This window comes from Lepisosteus oculatus, chromosome 6 (assembly GCF_040954835.1).
Source record: "Lepisosteus oculatus isolate fLepOcu1 chromosome 6, fLepOcu1.hap2, whole genome shotgun sequence".
NCBI classification, from domain to species: Eukaryota; Metazoa; Chordata; class Actinopteri; order Semionotiformes; family Lepisosteidae; genus Lepisosteus; species Lepisosteus oculatus.
In genome coordinates this window covers 23,506,844-23,533,157 of record NC_090701.1, presented here as the reverse complement: position 1 = coordinate 23,533,157, position 26,314 = coordinate 23,506,844, and the positions used below count along the sequence as shown (strand labels likewise).

Sequence of the window (26,314 nt, the reverse complement as noted above, 5' to 3'; positions counted from 1 at the left end):
CAGCTAAAGAAATTTGGCCAGTAGAAGAAGATAAGAACATAAGAAAGAGTTACTGTATAAACAAGAGGAAGCCATTCAGACCATTTCTGTAATTTGATTTATGGCTCATATTCAATTTCAAAATGTTGTCTAGCTACAGTACTTTTGAAGGATTTCAAAATACTTCAATTACTCATTGGTCAATTTTACTCCAGAGAGCCAAGTAACCCACCAATTTGCTCGAAACATGCCTAATATTTTCAGCCTGAAGCAGTTTCATTTCACAGTTTCAAACTGCACTAACAGAAAGTGCAAAATGTTAATTAAATTAAATGAGAATGTAATCACCTACCACAGTTTTCTTCATCCGATCCATCTCCACAATCATCCACAAGGTCACAGAGCAGGAGGTGGTCAATACAGCCCCGCGTCTCTCTGCAGTGGAACTGACTGGGGCCAGCGCATTTGGCTGAGGGTGGAGGAAGGGAGCAGTTTTCAAAGTAGATATCATCCAAGGCGGACACACCATCGAAAAAGCCGAGGCTGAGCTTGGCTAATGAGAACTGGAAAGGCTGTGTCAGGCGACCAAGCTGAATGACCACCTTCAGCCACTGGTCTCCCTGGTTGTATAGGGTCCTCCACACAACGGTGATGTTCTCCACTCCATCAATCCGTAAATACATGTCAGCTGCTCCAACAGCAAGCCCATAATTGTAATGCCTGAAAGACCAGAGCAGGTTCTTTACATTGGGGGTAATCAACAACTGCTCTCAGAAGCTTAGATCTCAAGGGTTTCCTTTCCCTTAATCCAATAATTAACTAATCAGACTTCATGTCAGCAGAATACAGCAAAATTAAAAGCTTTCAGAATTGTGCACACTGATTAAATACAGATATGGATTGTATCTAAACAAGGACATAAGGGAGCAGCACTGCATTAGGAGGAAACCAAACCAGTATGAATCTCCTGCCAAGGTGATTGGATTTAATTTTTCCATCAATTTAATAATTCTGACAGAACCTAGTTCTAGATTAATTCATTTTAAAAGTATTGCTTTTAAAAAAATAAGATCAAAGGGTCTTAAATTCATAGATGTGTAAAAGTATTTTATTTTACCAGAATGACACGGTACAGCCTGATGCAGACTGACTGTACTTTGGACTCCTTAGAAGGGCCTTTTGTGAAAAGTTGCTGCTGTTTTTCAGAACAAACATAAAATGCCCTGTAGAGATTGAAATAAAGATACAAGTGTTTGGAAAACACAGCATGTATTAGGCATAAAATAAAATAGGTATCAACAACCAATAAATACAATACCAAACTTTTAGTTTTAAGTTTCTTTTTAATTTTAAAAATTGGGAGCAGAATTTTTCAATCCACATCTATTATATAGTATCTGATTGTAATTCAGTAAATTCTTACTGTGTACTGTAATGTCTCTCATTTTCAAGTATTATATTTAGTGCTTGAGTGCAGGCTGAAAGGCTATGTCATATAAATTATTTGTGATAGAAGGAACATAGTAGGTTCTATGAGGAAAATGCAGAGGTTGTGGAAACCAAAAGTACTGTATACCAACAAATATTTATTTAGGCCAGAAGCAAATTTAAACCTCACTACTACTTTAATAAATATACAAATGCTGACAATGCTGAAACTTACATAATAATCAGAAAAAAACAGCAAGTAGCAAATGAAAGTACAGGACATTCTAAATCATTTATTTACATTAAACAGCAGCACGATCCCCTTGGGTCTGAGGAATTTCACACACAGTTACAGAATATCCTGTGGTAAATACTTGGAGGTTTGGATAAATTTTTTCCCATTCCTGCATGTGGTCTGCCTACATACCCTCAGTTGTATTTGTAGTGTGGTCCTGTGGGGGTGATTGGTCTCGGAAATCTGGAGGGACAGATATGTGAGAGCTTCTGATCCAGTCAAAGCCATCTCCTGCAGCAAACTCATACCATCCACAAGAGTCCTCTTCAAAATCACACCAGGCGGCTGCAACAAAAACATCAGCACACACTTCAGCACAGTGCAAAAGTGTGCCGCAGATCTACACTGGTCAAAGTGGATGCCAAGGTAGACATCTATGACATAACTGAAATGTTGCTGCACAAATGATAAATAAAAATAAATCTTAATTTATTGTACTGTACAATTTGAATCTCATTTAATTTTTGAAAGATTGTATCATGTATATTAGTAAGTAAAGCAGGAATTACTCTTAAAAAAGAATTTGTTGGACAACGTTCACTATTAAATTTAGAAGAGAAGCTACTAAAGCTATTATTCATGAAAGCAAATACACAAGGAACAAGTATTAGGTTTATTCCATGCTGAAAAGAGAAAAAAGGAAACACAATGTTTCGGCTGTGGAGCCTTCTTCGGGTGTGAGCCTTCGTTGGAGCCTTCCTTACACCTGAAGAAAGCTCCACAGCCAAAACGCTGCATTTCCTTTCTTCTCTTTTCAGCATGGAATAAACCTATTACTTGTTCCTTTGCTGCCTACGCATACTGACGCAGCTACCCACCTGAACTACTGAAAGCAAATACTATATATATGTGAAATGTTTCCAAGATTGACTCACAATTCCTGCAACTACTGTATACAACAGAATTTATTTTGTAAATATATGTCTATCCTTATCTGTACAAATACATAATTAATACTGAAACTATGCTGAGAATGCTAAAGAATGTATTCCAGCAATTCCTAAAGCAAGGATTAGCATGAAGAATATTTTTCCTAATGTTCAAGAACTGCTTTAATTTTTTGGGGATTTTCTTAGTTAACATTTTAGTTCTCGAATGGAAAGTGAGAAAACCTCCAGACATTTTTAACTGGAGTCAGGTCTATGCCATTAGGCGCTGATGGTGTTGGCTTTTAAAGAAATGTGACCACAGTCCTCTGGCAAGATAGGAATTTAGGAAAACACTGCACTGCTAAAGCTAATTTTATTCAGAATTATTGACTTAAAAATGATGAGGAAGGTACAAAAAACTATAACTGGCTATTTCCAATGTGAGTTCTCCAGGAGATTCAGTTCCAAGAGTTTTTCACAATTACTCACGGCACCCAGCTTCGTCGTCCCCACTGTGACAGTCTACTGTAAAATCACAGACTCTCTCCTCATGGATGCATTCCCCACTGTGACAGCGAAAGGAAGACGGTGGGCAATGAGGTGGGGGAGGAACTGTGGTGGAGATATTTGCTGAAAAATAAATGATTTTGTGTTGGTGAATTGAAAAAAGGCAGACAACTAAATTGAGCAATAATGAAGCTCAACAATGAATCTTGTATTGTGAAATCGTGAAAACGAAATCACTGCAAGCGAGCAATCTAGAGATTATTAAATTACCACAATAAATTAAACTAGCTATTATTATTGTTGTTGTCATTGTTATGCAGTTAATTTACTATTTATAGGCTATTAAAAGACATTTTTATTTTTTTACATTTAAATTGTAAGGAAATGGTAAGGAAAGCTTTTCTAGAAACCATTTTTGAATAATTATTTTAAATAAGTGAACTCAAAAAGACATAATTAAGACTAAGTATGCTCTCAGTAACTTACCCAACAAAACCAACTAAAAAAGAAACAAACAAACTATCCAGGACCACATATTCCACTTAGAAATCTTTACCTGCAGCGATTTCCCAGCTAGCACTCTTTTTGAAGGTTTGGCTTCCATTATCTTTTGCCAAAGAAACAACTGTGTCTACATGGATGAGGTAAAAACCAGGAAGGATGACTGGCTCCACAGTAACAACTCCAGGAAACCACTGACTTTCTTTCACCCAAAAGGAGGCTTGGACTGTAACTTCACTGCCAGTGGAAATCTGTTTGACAGACAATTCGGCATTCCCGTGCCCAGATCCAGTGAGGGAATGGCATAGATAGAGAGAGCTGCTCAGTGCAGACTTGAAAGAATACGTGCCACTGACATTCTGGTATAAACTAGGTGACAACAAGATGAAAACTGAGGCAGGATAGTCAGCGACAACTCCAACAAAGGCCTTGCCATTTTTGTCAATTGTCAGTCCATGCTGATGTGGAAGAGACTGATTTGTAAGAAGCACGACCTGCCCATAATCTGTAAGAAAAAAAATATTGAATAAGAAAATTTAATTTAATGAGATGACATGATTCAAATATACCAAAATGATTTATCCTAAGTACAGTTGCGGGTTTATAAGCAGCTGATAAAGGTGAAAGGCTACAAGTGAAAAAAAAGAAGAACCCTGTCCTGTTACATGCATGGATTTTTGAGACGGACAACATTACATGTCACATTTCATGTGCTGCACAAAACATGTGTAGAAACATAGCACTGGAACCACATCTGTTGCTCATCTAACTGCCAATAATTCTATGCTTTTCAAGTGAACAGAAATTCAGGCAGTGTTCACATGAATTGTTTACACATAGCCACCATCAAGCAGTTTTTGATCAGAGAGGATCGCAATATTGATTTCAGAGTGTTTTACAATTACAATTACAATATCAATTGGTTAAAACTGGTGTTTGACATTTTAAACCAGGAATTAATACTTTATTTGATTAATTGCTCTATCAATTTCAGGGTCTGAATTATAGCATGTTCATGAGCAACTAAACAGTGCTAATTCCATTAAATTAATAAACACATTAATTAAAATTATAATTAAGTTTCACTATATGCTTGTGTAGCAGTTAAAGATTTTATTATAAAAGTAGAAAGCCTATATTTAATTAATGGGAATATGATGATAACTGGATTCTACAGAATATTTCAAACATTTCAATTATTTCAACTTCTAATTGCAGTTAGTAGTGGTCTGAAATACTACTGGTATGACATCAATCTCATGAACAAACAGGCCTTAGCCCACTAGTACTGGCATTTTGTTTGATAGAGGTGTCTTTTGTCTTCCAAGAAAAACTAGTGACAGGATACAAAGCGGAGTTTGTGGTTTGTGAATGGCAGGTGATTAGTGCTGTTGCCTCACAGCTCTTGCATCATGGAATTAATTCCTGCCTGTTGTCCTGGTGGACAAGAGTATACAAACCTCTGTGTGGGGTGTAAATACTCTCCTCACATTCATGTAGACCCTCATCAGGTTCTCCGGTTGTCTCTAAATTATTTGTGTGTGTGCCCTACCACCCCTATCAGAAATGCATAATTATCTAAAAATGAGGGATGGAATTCTAGTTGGGGTTTCAGTTGTACATTTAATTTTAATTTAGTGCAGGCTGCTGTGCTTAAGAACATTATTTTAGTGTTAGACCTTATATTCAATCAAGAATTCCAATAATTTAAATCTGTCTTTTAAACAGTTAATACTTTGTTGTTTCCAAACTGAGGCTTTCAATTCTCAGTTTCTCAAAGTAATTATCGCTGCAATCTGTAAATTGAACTGTGATGAAACCAACCAGGTTTTAATTTAATCAGTGCAACTGTTTCAAGGTCTGTTGTAGTTTGAGTTGTAAGAACAAAATAATGATTGTGCATCAAACTGTTTGTGTAGCAATGACAGTGTATCTGGGGCAAACTACAGTTTACAGTGATAATCACTAGGTTATCAATTAATTCATTAAAGCTTGAATGAGAACAATTTGTGTAATGGACAGTCTGTCACATAGTGGTATATGCCCATATTACATGGGTATACAAATTAAAGCACCAGATTTTCTGGTGCAAAATTAAAAAAATATTTGGTTTGTGATTAAATTGAACAAATTTCAATTTAATAGGTACTGTGGTACACAACATAATTAAATGGTTTTCAAATATGTGGATTATGCTGGGATCTTGGTTGAATCAGCACCCCAATATTTAACAGTATATTTGTTCCAGTATCACTATTATTATTATTATTATTATTATTATTATTATTATTATTATTATTATTATTATTATTATTACAGTACAGAACATGACTGAAGCTTCAGCAAAAGAAAGACAGGTGTGTAAAGTAGGCACTTTTTCTGGGAAAGCACCACTTGCCTTTGTGCTCTGTTGTGGTCTCAGGGAGGGATACATTCGTAGAAGAACACTGTGGTGCCACACTAATATCATCTACAGCAATGGTTGCATTTGCTGAATTGAGAGAGGCCTGGAAAATTATCTGTAATGAAAAGAGATAAATAAGTAAAATTCACAATGCTCACATTTCCATTACTATCTGTTGCCATACAGAAGTTAACAAATGTATGTTAAGCCTACAAACACATTTTATAATAATATTATATAATAATTATTTTTAGATTTTAAAGTCTATGCGGAATTTGACCGGAAGCCAGTGCAAGGACTCCAGGATAGGAGTAATGTGAACACTTGCACTAGACCTGGTCAAGATTCTGGCTGCTGAATTTTGGACATACTGCAGTTTGTTCAGAGTAGATTTAGATACCCCAGCGAGTAGAACATTGCAGTAGTCAATTCGAGAGAATACAAATATGTTGACCAGCTTTTCAGCCACAGTTAATGATAGCATAGGGCGTAGTCTTGTGATATTTCTAAGGTGAAAAAAAGATGTTTTGACAGCATGCTATACATTTGGGTCGAATGTTAAGCCAGAATCGAATATAAGGTTTTTCAATTTTGATTGAACCTCAAGTACAGAGCCATCTACAGATAGGGTTACAGGACTGGCTTTACGAAGTTGATGGGGGGTACCAATAAGCATGACTTCAGTCTTGTCACAGTTAAGATGAAGGAAGTTTTGAGTCATCCAAATTTTTATGTCAGAGATGCAAATAGATAGAATAGAGACAGTCACATCAGTGTCGGGTTTGGTATGGATGTATATTTGAGTATTGTCAGCGTAAAAATGAAAGCTGAGGCCATGTGATCTTAAAAGCTGACCAAGTGGGAACATCTAAATGCTGAAGAGCAAGGGGCCCAGTATTGAGCCCTGGGGGACACCAGACTTGACAAGACCAATTTCAGACCTGTACCCATTGAGAGAGACAAAGTGACAGCGATCAGTGAGGTAAGATTTAAACCATTTGAGGGGAGTGTCAAAGACTCCAAACACAATCTCGAGACGAGAAAGTAAGATGTTATGGCCAACAGTGTCAAAGGCAGCACTGAGATCAAGAAGGATGAGTATGGAAAGAGAACCAGAATCAGAAGCTATTAGGAGATCGTTGGTGACTTTGACCAGGGCAGTTTCTGTGCTGTGAAGTTGACGGAAGCCAGATTGGAGGAGTTTGAAAAGGTTGTTTGTCATGAGGTGGTTATGTAACTGAAGTGTGACAGCACGTTCTAGAATTTTAGAGAGAAAGGGTAAGGTTGGAGATGGGGTGAAAGTTGTTAAGATTGTCGAGAGCCATGTTAGACTTCTTTGGCACGGGGGTAATAGCAGCAGTTTTGAGGACCGTTGGTACAATGCCGGTGCTCAAGGATTCATGTATAATATTGAGGACAATGGGACAGAGAGAAGAGAAACAGGACTGGAATAAAGTGGTGAGAATGGGATCTAAAATAGATGTGGTGGGTTTCATGCGCGTAACTAGTTTGTTTAGGGATGCTGAGTCAAGAAGAGAGAAGCTGGAGAGACGGGAATTAGAGAAGTTGGATGAGGAGGGAGGAGGTATGGGAATTATATCCGTAGTGGAGAGAATGTGATGCCGGATGTTGTCAATCTTAGAACTTTTTTAATTAAAATACATTGTTTTTTACTTTAAAGAGTCAGACTCATAAGATGTTCATCAGACATACTTTCTCTCTTGTTAGCACTTGTCTTTCTTAAGTACCCCCTGTTGTAGTACTACACTACTAAACCTGCCACGTGGAGCAGTGAATGCTTAATATGGCGTATGAAAGCATTTGGGCTGTTGCCAGAAAATGCCTGGTTTTAAATCCCAGTCTGTGCTGAGCCCTTTGAGACAATCTTGTTCCAATTATAGAATTTAGGTTGTTTATTAATTTTTATAATATTAAAGTATGTTAAATATTAAAATAATAAAGAAAGTAGGGCTATTTTACAAAACAAAATCAGTTGGATATATAAAAAACTAGGTTTTTATTATACTGTAGCTTATTGCTGATGTGAAGTGCCTCTTTAAAGTCTATATTTTGTCTTAATGCAAATTTCAGCAATGAGTAATCAGCAAACAATTTATCTTCAAATTTTTATTATGAAAAATATATTTCTCACATACTGTACTGTAATGGCTTTAAAACTTTACGGTATTATACTGTATATAAGGTATATTTATACAGCATATGATTGCACTGCAGTTTATTGACATGCATGCTAGTGATATGACTTCATGTGATTCATGTATGTGGAATGTTGGGAGACCCAGCAGGTGTTTTGTTTTAATCATGCTATAGATTTGTCCCTGAGGTATACCATCCAAGGTTTCAAAATTATAAAAAAAACAGCTAATTTTCTTTAAAGAATTTAAAATCTGTCTGCCTGACTGTACTGTAGCTTTCATGTCACTGAACAGTCACCTTGCTTTGTGTTAACACAGTGCACAGTGAACAAGTCAAAGAATCTGAAGCAAATGTTAAAACATAAAGTGGAATATGGTACTACAACAGCTATATAAGTATATTATATTCAGACACTTAAATTAATATTGTTAGTGACATTAAGAAAGTTTTTTTAGCTATAAAAATTTCTTTAGTTACATGATTCCATATTAATATTCTTTAAGTGAATTTTAAAAAGTTCAGTTTTTACAACAATGACAGCAGTTATTCAGAGAAAAGGTTAAACATTATAGCTTTTCATAAAGTTATACTTTTATAAAGTATAAACTTAACATAGTCATAATCAGCACGTCAAAACTTCCAAACTAATTACAATAAGAGAGCAAGTGAAAGATGTGCATAAATCTGATCTTTTGGATTTCTTCTATAGCCACTTGCCATGCATTTTCTCACAACAGGCTTTTGAAGCTCATTTTTTAATGTGAATTGCATCTGAAAAGTAAAGTACATTAAAAACTGCATATATACATTGAAATATACATTGTTTAGTATATTCAATTAAAAAAAAAGTCACTCCAGCTGAGATAGGAATACCAAAGCATTTGTTTGTGGAGTGAAAAAGTAATAGGGTTACAACTGTACCATTATAAGCTCATTGTATTATTATGTTTATTTGTATGATTAGCATTTGAACTGCTTGACTGAAAGTTGAAAGCGATTTAATGGATGTGGACTGCAAATTGAGAAATAAAGGTTGGGAAACCAAGGGTTTAGAATACTTATGGATATTTATGTATTACATTGCTTTGCAAGATTTGTACCATTTATTTTGTTGTTTTGTTCATCTAGATAGCACTGTTTATTATCTAGAAAAGTAGCGCTCTGCATTAATAACAAAAGAAAAGACTTGCATCAAAAAATAACAGTGAACATACCTCCATACCTCATACCTCATTTAACATCTACCCAAAGTTTATATGGCACTGAACAATGGTTAAAGCAATAACTGCTCTAATAAGAGCCTGGCAAAGTGACTACCTTCTCAATGTGCCTTTTGAAAAGGTTCACTGAAGATTTTGCTACACAAATTCATACAAATTTAATTACTTAAAAAATTAAACTGTTTACAATCGTAACTCAGTACTAATTTTTTTGAGAACTTTTCTATCTGTTATTTATGGAAGCCCGTTTCCACCAGGGAGTAAAAAAAAACGCGCTATGGTATCTCAGAATTGCCACTTAGTATCTCAGAATTCCGACTCAGTAACTCAGAATTGCGACTTAGTATCTCAGAATTCCAACTTAGTATCTCAGAATTTGGACTTATTAACTCAGAATTCAGACTTATTAACTCAGAATTGCGACTTTATATCTCAGAATTGCGACTTTATATCTCAGAATTGTGACTTAAAAACTCAGAATTACGACTTTATATCTCGTAATTGCAACTTTATATCTCACATTTGCAACTTGGAAATAGCCCATATTTCATTGTCTGTCCTTTTGTTATTGTAACGGATTCAGGTTCTAGGGCTTGTGCCCTCGCCACTCCTATCCTACTTCATGCATCAATGCAATGGCTCAAACCCAGGTCTTCCCAGCTGAGCTAAAGAACACTTTCTTTAGCCCCAGCGGCCAGCATCCCTGTTATGCACAGGGGAGGGCGGTGCCACGTGGAGGGTGGTCACCACACTGCAACCAGATCGTACAACCTGTATGTCGGCCGTTCCGTTACAATATATTTATGAATCATACAGGATCATAGGATCTATAGGCCTGAAGACTTGTCTTGTACAGTGCCCTGATAAAAATCAAATTAATCAAACAAATTTTTATGGAATCCCATTTCCACCAGTGAGGCTTCCATAGTACTTGGATGGAATAGTGGACGGTGGGCTTTTTAAAAACGTTTTTATTTAAACACCAGAAATACAAAAACGGAGACAGAATATGACATAAGATACAGAAATAGACACTTCACATCCAGAGGAATTCACAATTATAAAAGCTGAAAATTATACTTTTTACATATTTCCATTGTATGTCCTTTTTTTACTTAAAAAAGAAGGTCTTCTTTAGCTCAGATGGCAAGACCTGGGTTCGAGCCAATGCAGTGAGGCACGAACTGGGGTGGGAATGGCGAGGGCACAAGCCCTAGAATCCGAATCCGTTACAATAACAAAAGGACAGACAATGAAATATGGGCTATTTCGAAGTCGTAAATGTGAGATATTAAGTTGCAATTACGAGATATAAAGTCGTAATTCTGTGTTTTTAAGTCACAATTCTAAAATACAAAGTCAGAATTCTAGGATACTAAGTCAGAATTCTGAGTTACTAAATCGCAATTATGAGTTACTAAGTCAGAATTCTGAGTTACTAAGTCAGAATTCTGAGATACTAAGTCGCAATTCTGAGTTACTAAGTCGCAATTCTGAGTTACTAACTCGCAATTCTGAGATACTAAGTCGCAACTCTGAGTTACTAAGCCAGAATTCTGAGATACTAAGTCACAATTCTGAGTTACTAAGTCGGAATTCTGAGATACCATAGTGCATTTATTTTAATTCCTGGCGGAAACAGGCTTCCATAGTTATTTCTTGTTTTAAAAAAGAAAATACTGTGAGGGCTTCAATCAAGCAAGGGTTTCTACACTTTACTATCTTATTCTGCATCCTGAGACCCATGCAATAATGCAAAGTGTGCTAAAGAGGAACATCTTCAGAACCCTGTATTTTGCAGGAACAGATACAAAAGTACGGTCAAACACCAAAACACTGCAAAAGTGAAAGCATCAGAAAATCTTGTAGAGAAGCCAGTTATGTTGATATCTGAAAGTTATGCAGCATTTAGATAGTAAACAAGGTACAAATTTAGTAATTACCTGCTGAATTTCCCTGTCTCAATGACCTTTGCTCATAATACTATTCTGTCTCTACAATCTTAATTTGTATTCCCTCTTTAAGCACCCACAAAACTAATTAAATTCAGCTACTTCATTGCCTTTTATTAGCAGTAATAACTAGAGATTTTTGTCATGTAGCTTACTAAAGGTGTTGTCTCAATAACCAGTATTCAGGTGTGGCTGCATGTATTATGCAAATTCAAATTCCAAGTAACTCTGTCATTGAGTCTGTTTTGATTTTGGTTAAATGAACTAAAAGTTCAATTGAAATGTATTCCTAAATCTATTTAACACTAAACGTATAACAAATACATGGGTTTTCAAACTTCAGACCTCAGTGTTAATTTGCCTGTGTGTTTATCACACTCCATCCATACTGTTTTCCTCTCTGGCCTCATGCTACATTGTTATACTGTGCACTATTTGGACAAGTACATTTTAAACCAGGAGTTTGTGTCAAATGCATCATGATCACCTCTTATTTCATGGGATCAATATAACAGATGTAGGATCAAATATTGTTACGCTTACTTGAAGGGGCTATTGGATTGTCTGAGAATTTATAGACAATGGTTAACATCTAGCTACTGTCAATATCTGCAGTTCTCTGAAGCTTCAAAGTATGAAAGGAACTGAGGTCTTTACTGAGTTGTACTGGGTCTGAGACATATTGATGAAAGGAATCATCTGGTTTACTTTGGTTAATTAAGTGCTTGGTAAATCATTAATAGTCATCAACAGTCCAGGATGAAAGGATAAAAAGACAGAGACAAAGAGAAGGAAGGAGATGGGATGGACAGAAAGATATAAGGAGAGACAAGAGACTGGCCAGGGAGATTCTCGTTCAAGTCAGTCTTTCAGACCAGATTTGAGTTGAGTTAAGTTTGATCCCTATTCTCTATGCTAAGTATGGTCTGTCCTATGCATGGATGCATTTTTAAAGTAGGGAGAAGTAAAGTAAAGTTTCCCTTTACTTTATACCATCCAGATTCATGGAGACGGAGATTTAACCTTAGGTCATATTCTGTGTAGTTTAGAAGGTTAGCAGGTTTATCGTTTTTTAGGTTGTGTTGTTGGCTTGTGAACCATGTCACAAACAGTAAACCGTGTATGGAAGGGCATTTAAAATCAAGAATGCAACCCTCTTTACACAAAGGGTTGTATGGAATATGCAGCAAGTTACCCAACCATGTTGTTGAAGGTGATATCCTTCAAAAAACACCTGGATGAGAAAACACCTTTTATTGAATGTTTAACTACCAAACAGAGCTCAAAGAGCGGACTGTTGTACCAATGCTGCTGTTGACTACTGAATTTGTGGTTACTTACTGTAAGTGTTTGACTTCAAAACAGCACAAAAGTTTAATTTTTGCACAGTGTGTAGCTTTAGAGAGCAGCTCTTTTCTTCTTTTGTTTGAAGGATTAGGTGCATATGATACATAATAAGCTCTGCAAATGCCTTTTGTGCTTTGTGCTAATATTCTGTATATGGACACCAAAGACTGTGGCAAGCCTTCTGAGCTGACTCTAGATTAATTAATCTATTTAGATGAATGGGTTTCTTTAGAATCTGTCTGTGATATTAAAAACTCATTTGATAAGCTATTGTTTTCATTTATTAAGATTTATTAATCTAAAAAATAAATGTACTAATTACAAAAACAAAAACGGCAAGCAAGAAAAACCATTTCTGTCAGAAAGATGCCAGTGTGCTATATGCTTTCCAAAAGACAAATATCAATATTACTTTATTTTATTTTTCCAATAATCAACAAGAAGTATTAATTTATCTGGCAGATAATTTTATCCTATGTGAGTGGCCCACTGTATATTCCCATTTCTAGAGCTTGGAATTTGACTGACGTGTTCTCAGTGAAGAATCTTTCTCAAGAGTACAATATCCCAAGTGAAAAATCCAGAGCTCATACCAGTTTTAGGTCCACACAGCTGCTTACTGGTATTGTAACTCCTTTTTATATTTAAGTAGCTGCACTGTTATTAGTATTCTGTCTGATTTGCTATTCCCACCCTAATTGCTATTTGGCATTGTGACAGGAAGAAGACCTTGCAGGGGTACCTGGCATGCAATGGGAAGGTTTAAATCACTGCCCAAATGGCAAGGTAATTCCAATCAATCAGGCACTCATCCATGTACATGAAAATGAGCCTGAGGTGCTCACTTAATTGAGAAAAAGAACATTTAAACAGCCGCAAATGGGATCTGCCTAAACTATATACGTGTCAATTTAGCCCATCACAGCATATAAACAGCAAGGTAAGGAAAAGAGAAAAGTTATCTGGAGGTCATACTGTAGGAATGATAGCAAATTGGGCACAACTTTAAACGTGGCATTTTGTGTGCCACCTAAATGAGGAGACTTTAGCATTTAAGAATTTAATTATATTAGTTAAATGAAAGAATACCACTTGCAGTTTTACAACTCTTATCTACCTTATGTCCCTGACCTTTTACTTTCTAAAAATCAGTTTAATATGGTAGCTGAGGACGTCAACAGACACTGTAACAAGAATCACAAAACTTATCTCAATCCCAGTTCAAATCTGAGAAACAGATGAGCGTACTAATCACAGACAATAAAAGCAATTGTAACAAACAAAAAGAACTACAAATAAAAATTACAACTAACTCAAATTACTGGATGTTCAAACTCACATTTAAAAACCACTATAGAGGTACAGTAGATACTGCATGTTTGTGTAAAAAATACAGAAACGGAAATCATGAAACAACCAAAGAGTCACAGAAGTTTATATTCCTCAGAGTTACCTGGAAGGGAATTCTGGTTTCCATGGAGGTGGGCTCTATATCTACAATTCCATCTATCCAGGCTTTCATTGTGGGCTGAGTGAAGTTGGCTAGCTTCCTTAAATCACCACCCAGAGCAGTCCTTGTGAAGACTGACAGTGCTGCTCCATTTGACAGGTGGTACCAAAACCTCACCTTTCAAAAGACATAAAGGAAGACAATGTCAATAAAAAAAAAAGATTAAAATAAATAACTGTACATCAGGTGTTAATTTAATCCATGTTTTGTTGGAAAACATCAAAGCCTTAAGAGGTGTCAAGCACGAAGACACAAGTAAAGTAACTGTAGGAGCTTTCCATTTAACTACCTGTAAAAATACCTGTATAACACTAACATGGCCTGAATGAGGTCAGTACTGCTTAAGACCCTAGAAGGGGTTCCCTTTGCCACCCTTAGAGGTCACCACAGCTTTAACCAGACTACTCAGACTGACGATTGAGTATGTAGACACCTTCACGTTTTTCTAGGGACTTGAGCACTTTGTATGTTTCATGTGAACCGCATTCTCAAGAGATGAAACTCAAACTAAAAAAACTACACATTATGAAAAGCCAAGCCTTGCATTTCCAAAATGTCCTATGGAGTGTTGGCATTGCTTTTGTTTTCTGAATTGTATGTTTTAGGTGATTTGCAGCCACTGTGTACAGCAATGATTTACAATAAAACAGTCGCCAACTAAACAGCTACTAGAACAGATGGGCAGTGGTTTCGGGAGCTTTACATATTTTAAGTTTCATTAATATGGCCAGTGTTTCATTTGAGATTTGGTGTGTTCTGTTTTTTACTTTTCGTGCTTCTTTTACTTTTTAATCAGACAGAAAGGAAGCACAAGCTTCAGAAGGAGGAGGGACAATGCACTGTTACACCTGGTCAACCGCATACTGTTCCTTAATTAATCCCAACTTGTTAGGTCTGCCTTCCCCCTGTGATCACCTCTCCCAGCCTGTCATTTTAAGTCCTGGAGTTATGTGAGGATATATTGTATAATCCTTGGCCAGTAGGGACGGTGTGGGTCGCAGGACTGAACACAGAATTAGCCTCAGAAATAATGGGGACTTAACTGAGAGAAGCAGAGGACAGCTCAGGCATCATCTTCCTCCCTGTACCTTATATCCGTTGTGGAGAGACAGGATGGGGGGGGGGGGGGGGGGCATAATTGAAAAACTTTTTGGGACTGTTTATATTGAAAAGGATGGTTAGGATAACCAAAGTACTACACAGAGTTTTGCTCTCACTTCAGTCAGTGCAGCGGAACGAGCCACATCAGAATACAGGACAGGTCTGATTTCAGGAGAGTAATGCTTCTGGATTTTCTTTTTGGGATATATGATTTGGATTACTTGGGACCATGAAGGTAATTTTTTTATTTTTGTATGCATGAGATTTGTTCTTTAATGGTGTAGTAGCAATATAATGTAATTGCTAGAGGAATAATACCGGCCATTATGCAGAATAACTTGTGCTGGGTTGTGGATGCTGGTAGTTCTGGAGGATACAATGGACCTTTTGTAGGGAGAAGGCCCCAGCAGCTTCAAATTGCTAGATGGTGTAGTAAACTACAAATCCTGCAAATGGTGGTCACTATTTTACTTTGACAATTATCAATTTTAAAGTGTTAATATTTTCAGATTTATAATACCAATAATGTCCACTACACAATCCAAAACAGTACAGTACCTGGCATGGAAGAGAACTGGCAGTCTGTTTCTGTAATATGGGGCTACCAAGATGAGCCACAACATTCTGGTTGGAAAGCACACTCCCATTAACATAAAGAAATGACCCTGAGAATAAAAATGTACTTGTTATTGTTTTGGGTTACATACAAAACGTGCAGTGATTATTTCTCATCCGTTTTGGCAATGGATGTAATATTTTCATAAAGTTCACAAATATTGTACTCTTAATAAAACAGAAGACATATTTACTGTGCCTATTTTAGGCTTTGATGTGAATCTATTTTCACTGCTTATCTTTCACTTGCTAAAAGAAAATACAACTGAAGTGTAATTCTACTACAGACTGACTGAAGTTCTTGTGCTCCTACACTCCTTTTTCTATGCACTTCTACACATTCTGAGTTCTGTACTACTGACTACATGCTTTGTTTGTATAAAGCTGATATAATTCTAAAGTTTTAAAGCATATTCTGTTGTATTTCTCTTTTCCAATTTGTATACATGTTTATATCAGCACAAAGACACATATGAAGAAACAAAGGAGATGCAGCCTCTTTCCATTTTCAAAACATCTTGAAATTTAAGCTGTTTATACAAGATAATTGGCTAATGCCATGTTTTATTTTTCAGGACCTGAAATATCCATGTCCTGTACTGACCAGAGCTGCTATTGGTGGTGTGGTCTGTGTCAGGGACTTCTTGGTTGAATGAGGAATTCCCTTGTGTTCTGATCCAGTCAGCATTGTCTGAAATCAGCTGCTCCCAGCCACACCAGTCAGACTCAAAACTACACCTTGTATAATTGCCTGGAAAAAAACAAAACATTTTTTAACATGACAGTTTTAAAGTAAAAATATCATTGGTTTCAGCATAAATAATCTAAAGAAATGAAAGAAAAACCCAATATGACATGAAAGACTCAGAGTGAGTTAGAAAAGATGGTACAGAAGTACAGTATAATGTATTAATATTTTATGCTATTATCAGATATATCTGTGATCCATTGGGATGCATCCCGTTAACAATTAATAAAGCAATCAATATTCTGAGATAGTCTGAACCATTTTTTAAACTACCTGCTGCATAGTTAAAGCATTTTTATGTTTCTGTAATAGTCTGCCAGGGAATACTCAATTACAGGATCCATCAAACTTTAAAAGCATCCTCACAGATAAGACAGATGGAAGAAGGACAGAACAGCACATTAACATTGCAGTGACATCAATTTAGAGCATCAGCATTCTGTACAACTAGACTTCAGGTGAATATACCAGCCTCCATGCAAGTGTCACTACAACAGACCAGAATTATTAGCAAAACTCTTTCTTAACACAATACATCAATGGTCATGTCAAAAGAGCCTTAAAAGCACATACGTACACTCAGAAGCCTTTTAATCTTTCATCTCCAGCTATCTAAAGGAAATAAGAGATGGAACTAACTTCTTGTCCAGAATAAGTTTAGGACTAGAATAGATATCTTTCATAATTGATTCAATTTAATAGAAAACTAGTCAGATACTGTATCTCAGATGTTTAATACAAGGATTGCAACCGGATACTTTAAAGTCAAAGCTTGAGGATTTCTAGCAACACTATCTGACTGATGCATCAGATGTTGCAAGCCCAGAAATTTAAACATGACATTGGGGTTAACACCCCTACTCTTTTAAAAAGGAGTTGGGACTTCAGTTGAAGGACTCATCTAAAAGATTGCTCCTCCTATAGCACTATGTCCCCAGTTACCATACTGGGCCACTGGTTTAAAAATTATGGCCTTGAGGAAATATTGCCACCAATTGTTCCATTTTCAGCACTTTCAGTTGCAACTTGGTATTTCCTTGGTGTCCTGTCCTCACACAGTCCTGGTACAGCCTTGTTTAATGTCTAACATTGAAATGGAGGCTATCAACATTTAATTAGCATAATGGATGTTTATAAATGTGATATTTGAAACAATGGAAATGGTCCAAGTATACATACAGTGTACAGTGTCTGTTTGTGGAGTCTGTGTGAATATACAGTATACAGTACACTCATGATCTCAGTAGAGATTATGTACTGAAATTGTTTCAATATCCTTTAGAAAGGATGAAAAGTAGTAAATACAAAATAACATAGAGAAGTTACATGTATTACTATACATTATACTGTACTTATGAAGCCATGTAGGGATGTGTCTCAAGAGAAATGGTTTTCCCTGTGCCTCATAAGTTGTTTTCTAGGTTTCCCCCCCATATGATGGCGATTTCCAGCTCACAAGAGATGGGACACCAGCAATCAATGGAGCAGGTATCAGCTGCTCATCCTGCTCCAGTCAGAATAAATAGAGTGCTGAATGAAGAAGGAGGTAGTTATGACCAGGAGCACAAGTCCAAGGAGGAACTCCACCAGATCAATCCACCAGATCAATCCAGGCCAAAAGTTTTCTTTTCCAACAACTACAGTCCCATTTTAGGGTGAAGAGCACCTCTGTAAGTTGTTTGATACACAAAGGCTATTTATTCTCCTAGCATGAAATATGGGAAAGCCATTTTCTACTATTGAAATGGCAGCTTCTCTTTCCCAGATAGAAAGCTGGAAGGGCCTCACATGGCATCACACACTATTAATAAAAAAACATTAATAATACAACTTTTAATAATTAAATAGAAATTGAAATTAATTATTGAAACATATAAATAGTATATATGTTTACTATAGTATATATACAAATAGAAAATGTAATATAAAAAGCCTTTCTAAAATATAAATAGAAAAAAATAATCTCCAGGTATATTGACAGTAGAAACAAAAAGTTCTTGTTCGTCATATTCCTAATCTCATTACATAGTCAGCTGAAATTGAAAGGGATATAGAGTCAGAGATAGAGAAATCATTCACAGTGACTAAATAAAAACATAATAAATTCCCTATTCTCTTAGCTAATAACCATTCTGAGATTCCAATGTACACAATAAACTTATTTACTCTGCATGTAAAAATAAAAACACTCTTCCTCCTTTAAAATCAATTACTCTCCCCTCACAGGAAATAAGCAAAACCTAAACAACAATATATTTCTAATATTAAAGGAGTGAAAAAAAAAACACCTTAACCATATTCATCCTTGGCTTATTGTGTTGGGCAGCACATATGGTATTCTGGAGAAAGACCATATCTGAGATAGCAGTCTTATTGAAATGCTACTAATGTTTTCCAAAACACAAAAACTAAAAAATAATTGTTATTGAATATGAATTAGTGTCATTACAATCGCCTATCATTAACACTAATTTATTTACATTGCATAGTTATGATTTTCAGAGCCCCTAGATAAGTCATGGATACAGACAGTATTTTCAATAAATGTTTTATGTTTTTATTTGGGTTGGGTTTGGAGTTTCCCCAAACTCTAAAAAATCAAGTTCAGGTAGAAGGTGTTTTAAAGTGCATTGTGTTCCTTTTCAACCACCCATTGTACCCCTAAGATGCTGATAGACATGTTCCAGATTCTTCATGATAAGCAATTACACACACAATACAGTAAATATACAGGAGATAATATAATGAACTTACTGCAAAGCTCAGTGTTTTCATCTGTGCCACCACAGCAGTCCAGGCGATAGTCACACAGCGAGGAGGTAGGGAGACACATCCCATCACTGCAGGCAAATGTTCCCAGTGGGCAGGGAACTGACAATTCTGTCACTTCACAGTTAAAAAACTGAAAACTGTCCAAAGCTAGGTATCCACTGTGGTCAAGGATAGTTCCTTCAAAAGTCATCTGAGAAGCATAGCAAAACAACTCTGACATGCATCTTACTCCATCTGATACGATGATACAGTATATAAGAAAACAAAACAGCACCTATAAACTAAAATAACATATTAAAGTCTTTTTCATAGGTTATAAGCCCTGATTCAGAAGAAAATATCAAATATAATTGTTGCTACAGTATATAGTTAATTTAGAATATACTAAGAATAGTCACAATATTCTAGACAGCATTGATACTTATTCTTGTTTTTTTTTCCAATTTCAGGTAGTCCATAATCCATAAGGCTTCTTATCTGCAATATTAGCATTGTACAGTCAGCTTTTTGTAATTAATCATAGGCATAATGATACATAATATGAGGGAACATTTTTTCATTTAAATAACTTCAAACAAACTGGCCACAGTCAGTGCATTTCTTCATACCATTCATACTGACATACAGTATACTTCTGGGTTATTACTAATTAGGGGGGAAAGGGTTTATGGACTTAAACAGTGCAAAATTCAAGCTTGTGACCCAAGTAGGCTTACGTAAACACACTAAAGCATTATTTTATCACTATATAAATATGTGTGTGCATGTGTCATACTGAATATCATAATTCAGTTCTTCTCTGAAAAAATAACCATATCACAAAGTAACCATGTCTTTTCAAAAATATTATTTTGCTCAAATTGTACATAATACTGTTACAGATCACCATTTTGCTTGGTTCTAGTGTGTTGTTGCATTAAAATGATAACAAATATGATTTTAGTTATCTAAAATGGACAAGAGTTCACAGTACACTTTTGCCTTCAAAAAGGACTTGATCCTGAATAGCATGGGTACCATCCGGCTGAAAGGCAGTTTGAAGTAGATTCTCAGTCACAACATACTGTAACGCCCTCGCCTGGTGGTGAGGAGGAAGCGCCCCTAGGCGCTCGTAGTACCGCTGGGCATGCTGGGAGTGGTAGCCGGGGAGAGTCTGAGGGTCAGCACGATGACCAGCGGCTGACCCTACCTGTGTAAATAATGTCCTAGTAGTTCGAGTGCCCTGTGTAGTCTTGTAAAAGTATAGCGTGTTGTTAGGTAATTACCACCCTAAAGACGTGTACGTGTTCCGTCAGTCTCCACATGTGCGTGTTTATCCTGTGTTTGCTTTTGTGTGGTTGTTAACGAATAAAGCTAAAGCTTGTTTGTTAATCGCGTCTCCACTCGTCCTTTGTTCTGAAAATAACCTGTAAACGCTACAATACATTATAAAGTTTAAAGCCCTTGAGGCAGCTACAAAGGTAGACATTCCAATTCAGGAATTCAAAGCTAGATAACTCATTTTAGGAAGAGGAATGGGATTTAACATTGTGGTGTTGTCCTAAACATTGTGTTTTGAAAAGTTATTTTTTCCACCGACAAACATTTTGGGAGCTGCTTAAATTCAGAGGCGGATTATATTTGGGTAAATATAGATGTTTTAATTAGTTTTTATTTTTATAACAAAAGAGTATAACAACACCCTCTATCCTATCACCCTCCGAGTCCTCAAAAAAGCCTCAGACAGATGGGAGACTGGGAACTACTGTAGTTTCAGATGACTAGGTGTACAATTGATCAATTACAGTCTTGCAAAATTGAAATCAATTATTCAAAGATTAGGATTTCCGGAAGCCAAATTCAATTTTGGCATAAATGTCGTCCCATGAAAATTCTTTATCTTTAACATTCATTCTTATTCCAAATACTAACAGCTGCTAAGAGTTTGTACAAAACATCACAGACGTAAACAGAAAAGAAAGCCAGTCCCTTTGTTTTTCCCCTGAAATCTAATGCATTGGTAATGCATTGGGTGTACATACAACCTAGCCCCAGGCGACAACCTAGGCAAACATGAATACTGTATGTGAATTTTATTTACAGTATGCACTGTATGAGACATCTATCATCTATCGTACAGTATATTCTATGCTTAATATTTTTGAATTTGTGCAGATGACTGGCACAGCCATGAATATAACATTTAAATGTTACCTTTGGCATGCTCAGATCACTACATATTTATTTCCTTGGTTAAATGACTGAAGTCTGATATTGAGAGTTGTATATATAAAATAAAGACTAAAAGGTTATTTTAATTATATATTATTTTTCAGTCACTCATTGCAATATGTGGGTTAAATACAATGTATTTAAAAATATAACAAGAAGACAGTGAACTTCCAGTTTACAGTTTTAATAAATAAATTACTGTAAAAAAACAATCCCAAACTGAGAATCATGATGATGATGACCTAGTTTACAAGTTGTTGGTGTTGTGTCATAGCATAGAAGACATGTTGACACTCCTGCTTACCTGAACTTCTTCAAGACAATTTGAAAATTCAATTTCTGCTCCCAACCATTTATCGTGTGTTTCATTACTGTCATGGAACAGCTTTTTAATTCCCTGTCATGGACAAAAGCAATTACTAATCTTCATCACCTTCAAATAACATTAACAAAACAGTTTACCTTGATTATCAAAACAATATACTTTTTGTTGTTAACAATTACAACATTAAGCACTTCATAATGCTACAGCTGATGAAGGAAACACCTTAATCAAACATCCAAATTCAATATAATATACAACAATTCACAGAGATAGGGTGGATAACTTGATTACAGATATTTTAATGCAGTAATGAAGAGTTTAGTTAGAGTGGAAACCTATCACTTTACATATTTGAATTTCAATGTTAAAATTGTATGATTCTAAATTTCTGGAATCAGTTGCTTTGTACAACTTACTGGACTGGGGTTTCTAAATTCAGTGCAGAACTGAACAAATACAATCAGAATGGTTTATAGCAAATTGCTGATTTTCACAAGAATGTCATTATCTCCACCCACCCCTTTTCTAACTGTTTTTCCCAGTTCAGGGTAGTCAGGGAGCCAGAACCTATCTAAGCACACAGCACTTACTGTACAAGGCAGGTTATAGTCTGGATGGGGTGAAGGTCCGTAAGGGAAACACACAAACAATCACACACTCACACCTGTTTTCCCAGAAGCCAATTAACCTACAGTACCAGTCTACCTGTCTGTGGACTGTGGGAGGAAACCAGAGAATGTTGAAAACCTCAGAGAACACTGAAGTGTAATGCAACATGTGATCTATAGTACATCGCAAGTGTGAAACCATGCCAAGGAAATCTTTTTCAATTTAAAATCCACACAGCCATTGCAGTACTCAGCTAGTTGTGTGCCATCCCCTGCCATCTACAATTATAACGTATATTGTAGGCTTTATTGAACCAGAGTGGAACAGGCAATCTTCACTTTAGTACTTTAGGACTCCAAATGGAGACCTACACTAGCTTTGAAACTCCAGAGTTTGTAATATTATCATAAACTTATCACTTGGTGTTATTTCTCAAGTGTTGAATTTACAGAAGAAAGGTATTTTTTAAATAAATGTTCTGTTTTCTCACCTTTTCTGTATGCAACCACAGTTTCAGTGTGTTATTTCCCTGAATATTGTAGTAAAATCGAAAGGCACAGCTAGGCCCCGAAGAGTGGTATTTGGAGCTGTTAAGGAAGACACTCTGGGAGAATGTATTGTTGTTAGCTGCAACCCACATGTAATGTCCTATTAGAAAATAAGGGAAAATAAAGAAATCAGTCAAAACACAAAAAATACCAAATTCAGAAATCCAAAAATTTCTGAATACGTGAGAAATTATTTTTCTAAAGAATAAAAAGAAAACATTGCTTCAGAATCAGTTCTTTATTTATAGCTTTTCTATTGTCAAAAGTTGTTATGAGCAGTCAGTAAACTGGGAATGTTTACATCTTTAACCAACTTTTACACATTTATTACAAAGCTAAAACTTAAAATGTGCATTATGCATTTCACAGTTGATTCTCTATATATTGTGACACTCTCTCAAAGCAAATAGCCAGCAGCCATATCACCCTGCAACTCACAACTGGCAGCCCACTGAAGCTAAGCAGGTGTGAGCCTGGTCAGTACCTGGATAGGAGACCTATGGCAACCATAGGGAAAAACTATGGTTGCTGCTGGAAGTGGTGTTAGTGGGGCCAGCAGGGGGTGCTCACCCTGCGGACTATGTGGGTCCTAATGCCCCAGTATAGTGACGGGGACACTGTACTGTAAACAGGCGCCGTCCTTCGGATGAGATGTAAAACTGGTCCTGACTCTCTATGGTCATTAAAAATCCCAGGGCGTTTCTCGTTAAGAGTAAGGGTGTAACCCTGGCGTCCTGGCCAAAATTTCCCTTTGGCCCTTATCAATCATGGCCTCCTAATAATCCCCGTCTATGAATTGGCTTCATTACTCTGCTCTCCTCCCCACTAATAGCTGATGTGTGGTGAGCGTTCTGGTGCACTATGGCTGCCGTCGCATCATCCAGGTGGATGCTGCACATTGGTGGTGGTGGAGGGGAATCCCCATTACCTGTAAAGCGCTTTGAGTGGAGTGTCTAGAAAAGCGCTATATAAGTGTAAGCAATTATTAATTATTATTATTAAATACACGTATTCTAATTCTTGATAGAAATACTAGAAGGAAGTGATATACTGTACAGTAGATACTAGAAGGAATTTAATATGAGCAGATATCCATGGCCAGATTACTACTGATCAAGGAAACCATTCATAGACCATTAGAAATGTATTAATAGTGCCCATCCACCCATACAAGGATTTCAAAACTGAATCACACATAGACCAATACGTCTTATTATATTACATGTAAGGCTATGGAAACAATAATTAAAACCAGAGAGGTTCACATATACAGTATGGTAATAACATCCTAGGGGATAATTTACAGTATATGGTTTTAGAAATGGTAGGTCTTGCTTAACTATGTAATTAGTGGAGTACCACAGGGATTTGTATTAGGACCACAGCTCTTCCTAATTTATATCTTATATAGATTTTGGTATACTGTAGTTAGCAAAATATTCAAATTTGCTAATGCTATTATTTTGGTATCATCTGCAAACAATATAGAAATGGCAAATAAAATTAGAAAATATGTAGAGAGAAGACTGGAAAACAACTTAAAGATGTAGAGAAGTATAGATTACTATATACATGGAAAAAATATACTGTACATAACTACAGATACAAATGGCAAACACTGAGCTTGAAGAACCAACAAATGAGACTTAGGTGTTTAAGTCACTGCATCTTCTAGACAATGTGAAGAAACAAATATAAAAGCCAAATAAATGTAAAATGTGTAGTTAAAAACATAAAATTTTAATCAATGGATGGTACATTAAAATTATACAGTGCATTAGTAAGATGTGTAAAATCTAGGTCACAACATTAAAAAGGTATTGCTGCTCTGGAATAGGCCATTAGAAGAGAAAACAGGTACATTCCAGAGCTTTAAGTAATGTTCTGATACTGTAAAACAACAAAACTTTTTCTAGACTTGAAAAAAAATTGCTTTAATGATGTTTCAAAACATTAACAAAATCAGCAGTGAAACATGAAGCAATTGACACAAGCAGAGATTATGTAAAAGTAAATTTAAAACAGAGAGGAGGAGATTGTTTTTTACTCAAAGTGAGTGGGAATCTGTTTATAGGCCATATTATCAAAGTTGATGCTCAAAAAATAGAAGCTTTCTATCAAGAAATTGCTAAATGATACCCACAGATCAATTAACTACTAGGAACCAAATTGAACCAAATGGGTTACCTCTCATTTATTTTTATTTCAATTGTGGCTCCATATTCATTACAAATGCTTCAGCCTGAAGAGCAACTGAAGTAAACACACCTGGCCAAATTTATTGTCCTACTAATGAAAAAGACCACAGGCCAGTCAAAGAATCAGTTCTTTAGCAACTGAATTTTGTACCTGTGCTTTTACTAATTAGTTTTTCTTAAGTATGCTTTAATGAATAAAGATAATATTGTGATAAATGTTGAAAGATAATTATTATTCTTCACAGAGTATTCAAAAAATTCTTCCTTGTTTTAAGAGTCTTTTTAGTTTACAGTATATAGATCATACAGTAGGGAATAATTAAACTGGAAATGTCAAAAAGCCATTTTCACTTTACATTGATGACATTCTTCTAATAATGTAATAATATATTTAGTTATAAAGATTGTCATTGATATATTTGTAATGTTCTATCGAAGTGCAGAACACTACCTTTCACTACCATGGAGAAATTGAAACACTTCATGCTGCTAAAAGAGGATAAACACATTACTAATAAAAAGTGTATTTGATTAAACAATAATGACTAAACATGCAACTAACCTATAACATAATATCCTCCCACCTAGGTGTTCAGTGAAAAATAACTCAAAATGCAATGAAAAGTCATTTGAAAACAGAATGTCTTTATTGTGGAGTTTTCAGAAAGCAAGACGTCATCGAAAACGCACATCCCAATGTAAAGCAAAGTAAAACAGCTTTAATATTCAGAAACAAGCAAGACTTAAGACTTTTTTGCTTACCTTCTGAGGAGCGGAGGCTGTGATCCTGAATGGGTGCACTCTCATTCACAGAGATACCCCCAGCTTTAACCCAAGACCACCTAGCTTGTTCCACTGTCTCAGCAATCCACCATCCACATTGACCAGATTCAAAATCACATGTGTCAGCTGACAAAAGTAAGACGTACAGATTAAACTGGAGGATTCATTTCCCGTTCTTTCTTAATCAACAACATTGTGTTACTGCCTTTGCAGATTTGTAAGAAAAATGTCTGCA

General features: G+C 36.0%; 1 protein-coding gene across 1 annotated transcript in view; it reads right to left on the bottom strand.

Annotated features, from left to right (window-relative positions):
• Nucleotides 1-26,314, bottom strand: part of malrd1 (MAM and LDL receptor class A domain containing 1) — a 175,606-nt gene that overhangs the window by 104,211 nt on the left and 45,081 nt on the right. Inside the window, exons 16-26 of the mRNA XM_069191079.1 lie at nt 26,059-26,205; nt 23,041-23,198; nt 21,921-22,013; nt 19,388-19,595; nt 16,490-16,636; nt 15,829-15,935; nt 14,113-14,286; nt 5,978-6,098; nt 1,835-1,987; nt 1,097-1,202; nt 332-699 (exon numbers count right to left, since the gene is read on the bottom strand). Coding sequence (XP_069047180.1) covers nt 332-699; nt 1,097-1,202; nt 1,835-1,987; nt 5,978-6,098; nt 14,113-14,286; nt 15,829-15,935; nt 16,490-16,636; nt 19,388-19,595; nt 21,921-22,013; nt 23,041-23,198; nt 26,059-26,205 — 1,782 coding nt within the window. The remainder of the gene's footprint in view (nt 1-331; nt 700-1,096; nt 1,203-1,834; nt 1,988-5,977; nt 6,099-14,112; nt 14,287-15,828; nt 15,936-16,489; nt 16,637-19,387; nt 19,596-21,920; nt 22,014-23,040; nt 23,199-26,058; nt 26,206-26,314) is intronic.